The sequence below is a fragment of the Diceros bicornis genome, chromosome 3 (assembly GCF_020826845.1).
Source record: "Diceros bicornis minor isolate mBicDic1 chromosome 3, mDicBic1.mat.cur, whole genome shotgun sequence".
NCBI lineage: Eukaryota > Metazoa > Chordata > Mammalia > Perissodactyla > Rhinocerotidae > Diceros > Diceros bicornis.
This window is the reverse complement of record NC_080742.1, coordinates 97203271-97217921: the sequence shown is the minus strand read 5'-3', so window position 1 is coordinate 97217921 and position 14651 is coordinate 97203271. Positions and strand designations below refer to the sequence as shown.

Below are 14651 nucleotides of genomic sequence, written 5' to 3'. Positions count from 1 at the left end.
GTGGTGGTACGATTTTGCTTCCCTACAGCAATGCAGAAGTGATACTGTTTCTCTGCATCCTCACCAGCATTTGGTGTTGTCACTATTTTTATTTTGGCCATTCTAGTAGGTATGTAGTGATAGCTTATTGTGGTTTTAATTTGCATTTCCTTAATGGCTAATGATGCTGAATGTCTTTTCATGTCCTTGTTTGCCATCTGTATATCTTTTTTCAGTGAACTGTCTCTTCATATCTTTGCCCATGTTTAAACTGGATGGTTTTCTTTTTCTACTGTTGAGTTTTGAGAGTTCTTTATGTAGTCCAGGTGCTAGTCATTTGTTAGCTGTGTGATTTGCCAAATATTTTCTCCCACTCTGTAGCTTGTCTTGTCATCCTTTTAACAAGATCTGTCACAGAGCAAATATTTTTAATTTTATTGAGGTCCAATTTATTAATTTTCTTCTCTTATGGATCATGCTTTCAATGCTGTCTAACCCTTTGCCTAGCAATGGGTCCTGAAGATTTTCTCCATTTTTTTCCTAAAATTTTCATAGTTTTACATTTTAAGTCCATGATTCAATGTGAGCATTTTTGTATAAGGTGTGGGGCTTATGTTGAGGTTTATTTTTTTGCTTATCAATGTCCAATTGCTTCAGCACTGTTACTTTTGCACTTTTATCAAACATTGGTTTGACATATTTGTGTGGGTCTATTTCTAGATTCTCTATTTGTTTCTATTGATCATTGTGTCTATCCCTCTGCCAATACCCCAGTCTTGATTACTGTAGCTCTACAGTAAGCTTTAATGTGGAGTAGTGATCCCTCCCATTTCATTCTTCTTTTTCAAGATTGTTTTAGCCATTCTAGAGCTTGTGCCTGTCCATATAAATTTTAGAATAAGCTTATCTTATCTACAAAAAATCTTGTCAGGATTTTGATAAGAATTGCCTTAAACCTAGAGATCAATTTGGGGGAGGACAACTTTACTATGTTGGATCTTCCAATCCATGACCGTGGGATGCCTCTGCATTTATTTAGGTCTTCTTTCATTTCACCCACATTTTGTAATTTTCAGCATATAGATCTTCTGCATGTTTTTGTAAGTGTATACCCAAGTATTTAATTTTCTTTGCAGTGATTGTAAATAGTATTGTTTTTAATATCAGTTTCCACATGTTTATTGTCAGAAAATAGAAATGCGATTGATTTTTGTGTGTTGATCTTGTATCCTATGACCTTCCTGAACTCATTAGTTCTAGTTTGGGGTTTGTTTATTTGTTGTTGTTTCAGGGGGTCCTTTTTGGTACATTCCTTGGGACTTTCTATGCAGACAACCATGGCATTTGCAAATAGGGATAGTTTTATTTCTTCCTTTGCACTTCATATGCCTTTTATTTCTTTTTCTTTCCTTATTGCAGTGGTTGGAACTTCTAGTACTATGTTGAACAAGAATGGGGTGAAAGAAGACATTCTTGCTTTGTTCCTAAATTTAGAGGGAAAGCATTCAGTCTTTTGCTGTTAAGCATGACATAGGTATAGGTGTTTACCACTAAAGGTCTTAGAAAATTAGTCTTCTTTTCTTCCCCACCCTCCCCTTTTTAAGGAGAAGCTTAAGACTTAGGGATTAGCCCAACTGAGATGACAGAGCAAATAGAAAGCACAAAGGAGATTTCAGTACTTCTTCTTCCAGGCTAGGCTTGCAAGAGTGATGGAACCAAGTTCCTTTCAAGAGGTTGGGGCCCCTTTACAGCCCTAATCAGCGCTAGAGAGCTAATCTCATCATCAGGGCGCTTGTATTCTACAGTGAGCTAAGGGCCCCTATAGGTGGGGCAGAAACTGGCTGTCACACAGGACAGCCTCACCGAATGGGGTGCCTGTCCCTTCTCCGGCTGCCCTGCTCTCCCAGGCAGCTCTCGGCTGCCAGCCTCGTGGCCTGCCAACCTGGGTTGGTGATAGGAGAGTCTCAGATACCCAGATCCAGAGTGTCAAGAGTGGCCAGGGCCAGATTTAGATTTATGTGAGCTTCTGGCAGCGGCTCACCCAAAGAAGAGAACCGGCTGTGAAGAGAGGAAGCCAATTAAGAATTCCAGGGCTGGGTAACACTGATAGCAACAAAGTGCATCTACAATACGTGTAACCCACGGAACAATTTTTTGTTTTTTAATAGGGGAAGGGGATGAGCAGTTTAATCTAAAATTTAAAAAAGAAAAGCAAGCAGTCACCCCCGTGGGCTGCGGTGCCATCTCCCTGTGGGGTCGGGCGGCGTCCAGCCCCTCTCCCTGGCACCTCGCCCCGCTCCCCCACCTCCCCTCCCCGCGGGCTCCCCCCGGGCTGCCCCGGACCACACCTGCGCAGGTTAAACCTGCAGGAACGCGCTGGCCTGGCCGTGGGTGGCGGGGGAAGGTGAGTGGATGCGTGCGGTGGGGTGCCAGGACGAGTCGAGGAGGAGGAAACAGGCCTCCGCTAATGGCCGCTCGGCGGCCCTGGCGGGAAGGAGGGCCGTGGCCGGAGGGGGGCGCCTCAGCTGCCCTCGCGCGAGCCAGCCCCTCGCTCCTCCGGGTCCTCTTCCCACGCTTCCTCCTCGCCGGTCCATACCAAGCCGCCGGGGGTGGGGTGGGGAGGCGGACCGTTCCACTCGGGGAGGGGCGGCAGAGGCGGGGGTGGGCCGCCCGATCTGTTCCTTGCTGGGGGCTGGGCCGCGTCGCGCCGCCCCCGCCAGCCGCTGTGCGCCCGGGAGGTCCTTCCTCCCGGCGGCAGGGCGCGGAGCGAGGCCGGGGCGCTCGGCCGGGCCACGGAACCCGCCCCGCTAGCCCCCGCCTCCCGGCCCCCCCAGACCGCGCCCCCACCCCGCCCCCGCATCCCCGCCCGCGCGGCCCGGACGAGCGCCGCCGAGCGCATGCTGATCCCTGTCCTCCTCCTCCTCAGGCGGCGCTGGCGGCGGCCCCGGGACCTGCGGAAGCCGGCATGCTGGAGAAATTCGAGTTGGAAGAAGAAGGTGAGTGCCCCCCGAAGGAACGCGCCCTCGTTTCTACGCCGGGCGGCCGGGGCGTGGGGACAGCCGCGGGTTCACGCCCCGGAGGCCGCGGGACCCCGCCACCCGCCCGGCTCTGGGCAGCGCGCCCGGCCGCGGCCGGGGATGGAGACGCGGAGCCGGGGGAGCTCGTCTGCAGTGGCCCGCTGGTGCCTTTCCGAGGGCGAATCCAGCTGGGTTCAGAGCGGAGCCCCGAAGCCCGACCGTCAGCACCGATGGTCGGTCCTTTTGTCCTTACTAGCCGAACTCGAATGACAGCAAGGTGTCATGCAGTAGTAATTGTTTGTAATGCCACCACACACGTAGAGGTAGCCCCCAAATCGTGTTTATGATCCGTACCTTTAGATAACACAAACTGGTTCTCTTATCTGTGTTTGTGAAAACACCACCAGCAGGGTGTGTCTCCTTGTTTTAATAGGGAAAGTTAAATAGAACCAGAAGTGGCTTGGTGAACTGGTTCTGAGTTCACATGGCCCTGTCACTCCATCATTTTTATCGCCTCTTCTCACTCGGTTTTTCTTTTTCCTGCCTTGTTTTCTTCTTACTTACCTGGATCTTATTTTGAAGCTGTTAAAATGTGAAGGGGATGGGTTTGTTCTTTGGCAGAATTAATATGTAAGATGGAATACGATGAGCTTTTACCTGGATCTTATTTCGAAACTGCTAAAATTTGAAGGGGATGAACTTATTGCTTGACAAAATTTGTATTTTAAATGGAATATGATGAGCTCAAGTCGAAAAAGAGTTGTTTGTAAGACACTTGACAATTTGAAGAATTTACAAGACCTCCACACTGTCTTATGTACTTCCATTATTTATTTAGTGATTCTCTTTTTTCTAAGAGTATTGGTAGAATAAAGCTCCCGGGACAAAGAATGTGCCATGTGGATGCTGTGCCTCCTGCCAACTTTCCTTTAATACTTCTGTTCGTTTACAGTCAGGCAGTTAAATAAGCATGCATAACCAGTAGGAGAATGTTAACCCGATAGTATTAGGCCAGTGCCTGCGTTTATTTTAACGTTTCAGATTCTCTGCAGCATTTCAGCAACATGTTAGCTAGAAGATAATGCCTTCATAGTAATTATTAAAAGTCTGCATCCATATTTATTATTAACAAGCAGTTACATGATACATTTCAGAATTTTGCTAGGACTTAATTTGAATTTTATCCTACTGAAAAATAATCTGGTGTCTTAAATCGAATCCACCTCATTATTCCTGGGTTTAATTATATTGCTGGTCAAATTTTGGCCACTGTCCACAGAGCAATATGGTGTGCCCCCCTTTCCATTAAGACTTTGAACGTCTAAATCATAGGGGTTTTCTTTGTCCCTGATATTAGTGACAATGAGAATCTATTGCGTTTAAACTTTTTCCAGATTCGCATGGGAGCAAGAGAAAGGTGGAGAGCAGATGCTGTTAGAGACGTACCATAGTTATGGTTAAGAGCATAGGCCCAGCTTCAAATCTTACCTTCACTTCTTAATTAGCTGTGTGATCTTGGACAAGTTACTTAATCTCTCTGTGCCTTAGTTTCACCATTTATAAAATGGAGCTAATATCAGGGTGTTTTGAGCATTAAATGAGATAATCCATGTAATGGTATTTAGTACAGTGTAAAGCCATAGTAAGCACTCTGTAAATGTTAGGTACTGTTATTTTTTAAGTGCCATTAACCATTATACTGAGTTCATGCACTTTTTAAGGCTTTTGTTAATGAATCTTAACATAGAGATTTTTCTCAACACGAGTTTCATGGCTTTTTTTCTTACTTGAGATTTATTAACTTAATTATGCTGCATTTCTCAAAGCAGATACACAAGCCTTATTTCTTTTGCATTGTTTCTGCCAATGGAATTAATGTAAAGTGTTAAACCTAAGCATCTAAGAAAGGGAATTTCCCACTGTCACCCATCTATTTTTATCTATATTGCTGTCATTTCTGTAAAGCATGCTGAATCCCGCAAATAACCCTGTCAAACTTTTCTAGATTTTTAAGGAGGCAGAATGTTAAATAATTGCTTGGAAGCTGTTAGGCGAGCTGGAAGAAGGAATAGTGTTGGCGTGGTTGTCTAAAATGCTGCTTTGTTTCTTTTGAACTTTAGATTGCTTATTCATCCAAAATGCAGAAGAACAGAATATGAAGCAGAATCTTACATTTATTTGGGGGGGAAAAGTCCCAACAGTAAGACATTACACCTTTAAATATCCGGTGAACTGATGTGTTAGCAGCCTGCGTAATAGATAGCTGTTCAATAGATCCTCGTTTAATCTTCACACTTCCTTTTTTTCCAGTTAACGTCATAATGTATGCATTGCGGTCTGAGGCATTACTTAGGTGCAGATACTTTTGAAATACAGGGAAACACATGATTACTAATATTTTTGTTACCAAGTATTTTTCTTTTCTCTAGTGAAGAATAACTGATACTATATTTGTTAGAAATAGTTTGGAGGCACTAGTGAAGTTGGAGTAATCTCTTAAAATGTTTTTTGCTTCTGGGAAGAAAGAAGAAGCTGTCCTGCCATCTACCCTGCCTAGTTCGGGGCATCTTTTGCCTGGGCTCGGACACCAGCCGCCCACCCCCTTTCCGCCATCAGCTCTTCCTACCGTCACACTCTGACAGAGGGACCTTGTTAGAGCGTGGATGGATGGCACCACTCCTTTATGGGAAGATCTTTACCACTTTGCTCCGTCTATATATAGGAGAAGTGCAGATTTCTCTTCATCTGCAGCCTCACCGCCTCCTCCCGGCCACGCACACCAGTGATTGGAGGGCCTTCTCTGCATGAGAATCACCAGAGATCTCTTTAAGAGGCAGACTCTAATTCTGTGGGTCTGGGATGGGACCTGAGAGTCTGCATTTCTGCCAGACTCGCAGGTGCTGCTGCAGCTTCACAGACCCCTCTCTGAATAACATGGCTCTAGAATAGGCATCGGCAAACTTCTGTCAAGGGGCAGATGGTTGATGTCTCAGCGTCTGTCATGACTGCTCACCTTGCCTGTGCAGCAGCCGGGCAGAAAGCAGCTGGAGACCAAATCACCAGGCAGGGCTGTGTTCCAGTAAAACTTTATTTACAAAAACAGGCCGGGTTTGGCCAAGAGGCATAGTTTGCCAGACCCCTGCTTGTGTATCCCTCGTGGTCTCAGTGTGTCCCTTCCAGTCTCTGGGCCTTCAGGTATGACGTCTTTTGGATGGTAAGACCTTGCTCCGTTTCTCCGCCCTGCCAATCTTACTTGTACTTCATGGCTCAACCCACATCTCACTCTCTTTTTGAGGCTGTCCCCTAAACCCCTTCTCTCCTTCTCTCACAGTTCATCTTTCTCTCCCCAATGCCTGGTGTGGCTGGCACCATGTAGGTGCTCGGCAGTGATTCGGTATCTCAGCGGGTACATTAAATGTTTATAGTTACTTTATGGGAACGTTGGGAGGATGAAAGGATTCAGGATATGCAAAGCAGTGAGAGCATTGCCTAGCCCAGAGCAATCACTTTATGTGTTTGCTTTTCAAATTTTTTATTATATCGGTCATGTCTGTGTTTGTTTTTAATCAGGATTAACTTCTTGAACTTATTTGATGGCAGGATCAAGCACAAGTACTTTGTAAGCACCTAAACACAACCCGTGAATGCTTTTTGAAATAGATAAGTATTCAGCAATTTATTCATGATTAATAACTCTGTAATTCTGGCACTACTTCAAGGATTTTACAGCCCTTGACACTCTCTGTGTTATCTCCTAGCTTCCCTCTTGTCATTGCAGCTGTCGTAGACTCTTCAGTTATTTCAGGTTTTCAATGATTTTCTGTGGTTGCTTCATCCCAATTCTTAGCTGTCTTTCTAGTCGGCTTCTTCCCTCTCTTCTCTCACCATCCACTTGCCTCTTTTATCCCAGGCCAGCCATTCTGTCCTAGCTATTCCTTCTTCCCCTGCAAGACTTTTTCCAAAGTATAATCTTTTCACAACTCACCTCCAGACTCATTTTTCTAGAAAGACTGGTCAACCTAGTCTACACTGATCAAGTCTACACTGATCAAAAATAGGTAAGAAATGGGGGCCACTTTTTATAGGAGGGAAAGCATTATTTTTCAGTCAAGACCATCAGAATTTTAGGCCTCGTTCTATGGTGAAGAAGCTGTATCCTTGGATCATCTGTAGTCTCTTGGGGCTTTGCTTGCTTGTTTTGTTGTTGTTGTCATTGTGGGTTTTTTCTGTAAAACAAGGCCCAGCACTTAGTTAACTTGTACTTTTCCTTCTGGCTCAGAAATATGACCTAAAGCAACCAGCAGCCGCTCATATAAACCAACAAACAAAACTGAAAATTAGTGTTCACTCAGACTCATTCATTCCCAACTGGGGGATATTGCCCTGAAGTGAGTGAAGATTAGTTCTTGTCTGGAGACAAAAAATCTTAGATATCACAGTGCTCTGTGGCTCTCCAAAGGGCCGTAGTACATGAACGGATATGCAGTATATCTGCAGTATTAAAGTTTCATGGGGGTAGGACAGTTGGGGGAGAATGTATGAAAAGGCTCGGAGGGGGTTGGATGATGAAAAAGAGGTTGAGAAACACTGCTCTAATTTACTTAAGGGAGAATTGTCTTTCTGTGTATTTGTGGTAACCTAGTAAAGTATTCCCTTATCACTTAGCTTTTAGAGCAGCTTCTCAGTGTGGCTCAGCTGAGTCCAATTTTATTGACGTTTATTGACAGTAATGTGAGGGGTGCTGACCCCTGGTGGTGACGGGTTGGTGATCACAGCTTGGTCGCGTGTCCGTCATGTCTTGTAGTATTGGAAGGCTCTGATCATCTGTCATCCCAACTCTCCCCTCTCGACTGAGTTTGCATACTCTTCTTAGGCAAGAGATTTATTGTTTCTTGATTATAAAAGCAGTCCGAATTTTATAAAATATTTACAATTAATATTTTTCTTCTCTAGCTGGCCCCATATTTAAAAGCTTGCCATATTTAATAGTTTTTAGGTACACGTTTTAATGCCTCTGAAGGCAGCCTATAGCTTCACATTTTATGGTATCTTAGATTTGATGAGTAGAGTAGTTGTCTCATAGACTGAGGAGGTTTTGTTATCTGAAATGGAAAGATCCCTGACTACTTGCACAGAAGAGGAGAGTGCAGAAGAGGACTCAGGGACATCCAAAAGTGGGACCTGTCACCGGGCTTCCCGAGTAACTAGAAAGTCATCAGGACCCAGGGCAGCACTCTATTCATCTCCGTGATGAAGGGATCTCTGTGACCTTCTCTCTCAAGACCATCTTTGTCTGCTCCTTGGTGGGCAGTCAGCTCTGAGCCCAGCAGTCACCTGACTGGAGTCCAGACCAGTGATTCAGACGACTGTGCAGTGGCCAGAAATGGTTCCATCCTACAACTCTGCCTGGGCTGGGCAACACCCCTAAAAAGTTATACCAGGATCCCTGCAATGTCACAGTATACCCGTGGATTTTGCAGTGGCAAAACTGTTGATACTACAAAGCATTTGGAGTTTACTTGAAAAAAATGGAAGAATTTTTATGTCCTTTTTTCGATGATTATAATAACTGGCATATGAAGTATATTGAGGCACTGTTCTAAGTCCTTTACATTTGTCTCATCTGATCCTCCAAACAACCCGAAGAGGTAAACATTTTCATCAGCCCTGTTTTATAGAGGAGGAATCAAGAGAGTAAGAGGCTAGATAAATCACCTCAGGGGATGTATCTGGGAAGGTGGGGGAACCGGGTTTCAAACACAGTCCTCAGGCTTCCGGAACCTGGTCTGACTAGCGTGCATGACCAGTGTGAAGTCATCCTTTACTCGGAATCCCTCTCTACATTTTCTCACCTCCTCTTCGTTCTTCAGCCTATTTCCTCCACTCCACCCAGGCTCACTCAGATGGTTAGCAGTGGCGCCATTTTGCAGACTCCAGGGGACACTTCTCAGTCCTCTTCTACTTTGAACTCTTAGTGGCAGTGAACAGAGATGACCTCTGCTCCCTCTACCACTCACCACTCCTGTGTTCTCCTCATACATGTCTGGCTGTTCGTTTTACTTCCTTGATGGTTCTTACTCTTCTTTCTCTTTCCTTCCCTTTTTTTTTTTTTCTTTTTGGTAACAGGTTTGGTGAGATCTGATTCACATACCCTACGCTTACTCTTCTTTCCTGGGCATCAGCTGTTGGACTTCCTCCTGGCTCTGTCCTAGGCCCACTTCTCTTCTCCCTCTCTGCTCTCGTCCTAGACAATCTTACACCCTTCCATGGCTTTCTCCACCATGATACCTGTTGCCTAGTGTTTTAATCCCACCTATTTAATTACCATGATGCTTTAATAACTGCTAATGCCCAAACAGATATCTCTAGCCAGATCTCTCCTGATGTATTTTGTTGCCTACTCAATGTCTCTGCCTGATTCATTTCATGGTCTCTCTGTTCTAGTCTCCTGCCCCCCCACCCCACCCTTTTAGCCAGCCTGATTCAATAAATGGCACCACGTTCAACTGGTTGTTGTTTTTTTAAAACAAGAATGATGTTTGGCTCTAGCTCTCTCTACCATATCCAAGTAATCAAATCCTCTCAATCTCACTTCCTAAATATTACCTCTATCTATCACTTCTGCCGTCACTCCAGGCCAGGCCATCATCATCTTTCTATTGAACTACTCAAGTAGTCCGGTCTCTCCCAGCATCTACTCTGGCCCCCTCCAATCTGCTTTACATGCTGTAATTAGAGATATTTTATAAAAACATCTATCTAATCATGTCACTAACATGCTTAAAAGCCTTCCATGATCTTCCTTTGCCTGTAGGCTGGAGTCCAAATATCTTAACCTGTTCTCTGATGTACCCTACTCGCTCTTCCCTTTGCCTGCCTCATCTTGCACCTGTCTTCTTTTTTTTTTTTTTTTGCTGGGAAAGATTTGCTCTGAGCCAGCATCTGTTGCCAATGTTCCCGTCTTTTTCTTTTTCCCTCCCCAAGCCCCAGTACATAGTTGTATACTCCAGTTGTAAGTCCTTCTAGTTCTTCTGTGTGAGCCGCCGCCACAGCATGGCAACTGACAGATGGGTGGTGTGGTTCTGCAAACCACACCCGGGCCACTGAAGTGGAGTACACCGAACTTGAACCACTAGACCCTTAGGGCTGGTCTTCCATCTCTTTTCTTGCGTCTTCCTCCAGCTGTGCTGGCCTTCTTTAGGTTCCTCAAACTGCCTTGTTCCTCCATGCCTTCTAGGCTTCGTACAGGCTGTTCCCTCTCCCTGGAATGTTCTTCCCTCTCCTCATAACCACCTGCTGGTTCTCTTCAGATCGTGGTCAAAATGTCACTTCCTTGGGGAAGCCTCCTGGAAGCCTCAGACAGGACTTCACATAGTATCTCATGATCCCTCACAGTTGATAGAGGCTGGTGAGGAGAAATGCATTTACTCGTGTTTCTTTGCCATTGAATTATAAGCTCTATGAGGACAGGGACTGATAACTTAATATTTGGCAGGTCTCAGAGATATTATGGTGAATGAGATGTAGTTTTCAGTAAATATTTGTTACATAAATGAGCATATATATATTTTGGAGCTTCAACTTTTGCTCTGGCACATAGGCTTAGTGTACTTCACTGGTTGATCTCATTTCTTGTGAAGACATAAGGCATTTCTATTTAAGGCAGTGAGAGGAAATCCATTTGCCACCTAATGTGTACTGATCCACTAGCGATGACAAGGTAGAGGAATGGAGGGAAGGAAGACGACTCGAGTGTGTCCCTCAGAGGTGCAAAGGCTTCTCCACCTAAACATGAAGTCAGGATATGTTATATCTAGTAATTGACCAGCTCAAAGGCAGTAACAGTAGACGGAAATGTGATGGCTTGCTCGCATAATCTGATATCTGAGGAAAAAGTTTTAGATACTTCTTTTGTGGCTGTGATTGCACTGGCGCTAATGGACAAGAAGTCTGGCTTATCTCTGATAATACAAGGGGAGAGTCATTTTGGGGAAGGAAACTAATTTGGGAACCTTTTGGTTAAATTTTAGTCACTATTTAATGTTTCGTTTGCTGCTTCTTCCCACTTTGAGCTGTTTCCTGAGTATCTGGATTCGTGTAACATCATTGAGGCTTCAGGTGGCTACCTGATTCATTTTGTCTTCAGTTATACTTTGGTCATTTGTAACTAGCAGTAAGTTGCTAACAATAAATTGCTATTTGATACATCATGTACTACATTTTCTTTGAAATGAATGTTTAATTGTTCCATTAAGACCTCAAGAGTCCACACATCCACATTCTCATGTGTTTGTTTATGCCCTTGTCAGGCTTTCCCTTTTTGTGTTGATTTCTCTAGCTTTGAAGTGTATGTATATGGTGTGCCCCCCTTTAAGTGCACATGTAATGAGTGTCGTGGTAATTAAGAGCATGAGTCAGACCCAGATTGGAGTCCCGTTTCTTCTACTTAATAGCTGCATGACCTGAGACAAGCTGTTTCAAGCTTCAGCTTTCTCATGTGTAACAAGGAAATAATACTAGTACCTAGCTAGTAGGATTATATGTGGATTAAAAATGTGACCACAGCATTCGTCTCAGTATCTGCTGTGTCGTACAGTCTCCATAAACCTAACTATGATGATGACCCGAGAAAGGACAGAAAAGGCACTGAGCAAACAATTAAACATCAAAGTCACTGTGAGCGCGTCATCCGGCAGCAACTGTTTATCTGGCGATAGCTTTGGTGTCTGTGCTGTCGGACTTTCCTCATGTGCATGTTGTCTGTGCTATCCAGTTGGCAGCATTTGTGATTGGATATTTGAGTTGATTTATCCCCATCCCTCAGAATCACCCTGCAGGATAGATGATGTTATCGTCTTTACAAATGAAGAAATTCAGGCTAAGGGGATTAAGTAGTTTGGTCAAGGTCACGTGGCAGGTGATGACAGTCCCCATCTAGGTTTGGTCCAGATCTGCCCTGCTCTGTCCTCTGTGCGCTCGCCCCATGTGAACTCAGAGTAGCTGGAGTCCCCCCTGGGGAAACCTGGCCTGCTTCCTGACATACCTGAGGAAGGACCTGAGGCTTAGAAAGGAATCTTCTGTAGTTAGTGCCTCACTCTGTAAATCGTGTTTTTCATATTTATATTTGAAATCATAATTCCTTTTTTTTTTTTTTTTGTGAGGAAGATCAGCCCTGAGCTAACATCCATGCTAATCCTCTTCTTTTTGCTGACAAAGACTGGCCCTGGGCTAACATCTGTGCCTATCTTCCTCCACTGTATATGGGACGCCACCACAGCATGGCCTGACAAGTGGTGCATCGGTGCGCGCCCGGGATCCGAACCCCTGGCTGCCAGCAGCGGAGCGCGAGCCCTTAACCTCTACGCCACGGGGCCAGCCCCTGAAATCGTAATTCTTAACAGTGCTTACACATATTGTAAGAACAATGATGTGCCGTGTCAGAGGTGGCCAGAGGGCCCACAGCAGAAGGATCTGTTGTATTGCTAAACCCCCAAGATATACACACATTTATGGACATACGTTTAAGCTCTGGCAAACCATCACGTGTCAGTATGAGTTAGAACAGCATTCTGTCCGAATCTCGATCTGTAGTGTGCTTGTGGGGACTTGGGTGAAGTGCAGTCCAAATTCACCTGAAAGAATTGACTGAATTGGGCTGCCCCACTTGTGATTCAAGATGGTTTGCTGAATATATTCGTTTCTTTCTCTTCCCTCCTAAAATCCTAATGAAATGACAGCAATCAGTGAAATCGGATACAAAAAGTAGTCTTTCTCAATTGAAAGAAAAACTTAGTTCTTGGAAAAGACCAATCAAGTGGATAAACTTGTCAAGTCTGTTCAAGAAAAAAATGAGTGAAAATGCAAAGCATTAGAAATGGGGGGGGGGCTTCTTAATTATAAATGCAGAGATTTAGAAAATAACATTAAAGGAAACATGAATATATCAAACTATGTTGATAAATTTAAAAATCTTTTAAATCACTTTTGGATAAATTTTATCAATTTGTATTTCCCTGTTTAATTATCCATTTCATTAATCACCATGAAAGAAATTAAAAAGTAATTAATTGAATTGTACACTTTAAATGGGTTTAGTATGTGGATGTGAATTGTGTCTCAATAAAGCTGGTGTTTTTTTTTTTTAAGTACTTAAAAGTTCTCACCCTTCCTCTGCCCCTGCAAAAGAGGCCTATTGATGAGTGAATTCTGTAAAACCTTCAACGAACAGTAATGCCTAGGTTATTTGAATTATTTTAGGGCACAGAAAGGATGGCAGCTTCCCAGCTCATTGTGTGAAGCTAGCTTGATCCTGACATCAAAGCCAGAGGATAGCACACAAAGAAGAAAACAAATGATTCACCTGGCATTTAAAATTTGGGCAGAACTCCTACATAAACATCAGCAAAGTGGGCCAGGCACTGTTGTAACCAAGCAATGTGACCGTTGTCCTGGAAATGCAAGACTGCAGCTTGTTGAGAAGTCCACCAAGGAATTAATGTCAGCAGAGTAAAGGAGAGAAACCTCTGGTCGTCTCACATATTGAAATAGCAATTGATAGAATTCAGAATATGTTCCTTTAACAAAATCCCTAATAAGCTAGAGGAAGAAGGAAGTTTCTCTAAGTTGCTGAAAGCCCATCTGACACCAGCTGGCCGGGGTGGTAGCCCTGTAGTTCCTGGCATTATCGTTGTCAAGGTGTTTCTTGCTCCGCTGACCTGTCTGGTGCTTGGGGCTTGATCCCTGTGAGCTGACCTTGGTCCTCACTGTTGCTTCAGCTTAGTGATTGGGTTCTGCTTCCTGAAAAACAGATGCTTCAGTTGTGTGATTCGTAGAATTAAACGTGAAGCCACTTGAAAATTCGTGTAAGAATCACATATCATTTCAAGGTCACTGCTTTGTCTGTTTGTGACATTCGTTAGGTATTTATTGCAACTAATTTTGAACTATCTGCTTGGGGAAACTGTGTGCCTTTGCTTACCCACACTTTTTCTTCTTTCCTAATTACTCTTTGCCTGCCAGCTCGGTTAGAAGAGTGTATGCCTTTTCCTTTTCAGTGGACACTTTTGCCCGAAACACATGTGAAACCAAATGCAAAAAGCCCGGAAAGGAAAAAATCTCATGCACTTCATTTGTTCTGCTACTTTATAAGTCCTGTAAAATTAAATTTAAGCTTTGACTTTGTTAATTTTGTGTTTCTAAGCACTTTAGAAAAACTTATGAGTTTAATCTTTTCCTTATACTCATAATGTCCATGTTCCCCTTTTTTGCTTATTTCTTGCTTTGCTGTTTTAAGTGGTTTTCTAAACAGAAAAGATACTCTATGAATATAGTAAACTTGTGTTTCTAAATGTAGAATAAAATATAAAAGATAAATTGTAAAATAGCATGTTGATAATCTTTTTCTTTGTGGAATTACAATGAAATATCTGTATATTAAGTTAAAATTGTGAGGATTAGGAATAAGGAGTCAGGTTTTTGTGTTGTTTGGGTTTTTTTAGTGAAGTTTGGGGCAGTGTGTAAATTTTGTTTTAAAATGCCTTTCATCCTTACACACTTGGCTCTCTGAGACAGGGTTTGAATCTGTTGCTGTGACCTGTGATATGACTTAAATACAGTGTTCAGTCGTGGTCAGTGACAGAAACGGGGTTGCGGCTC

At 43.7% G+C, this 14651-nt stretch overlaps 1 protein-coding gene across 2 annotated transcripts in view; it reads left to right on the top strand.

Annotated features, from left to right (window-relative positions):
* PRKAG2 (protein kinase AMP-activated non-catalytic subunit gamma 2) overlaps positions 1-14651 on the top strand; it is a 274878-nt gene that overhangs the window by 213354 nt on the left and 46873 nt on the right. For both annotated transcript variants that reach the window (XM_058533601.1, XM_058533595.1), the window contains exon 5: positions 2906-2975. In XM_058533601.1, the coding sequence (XP_058389584.1) occupies positions 2906-2975 (70 nt within the window). The remainder of the gene's footprint in view (positions 1-2905; positions 2976-14651) is intronic.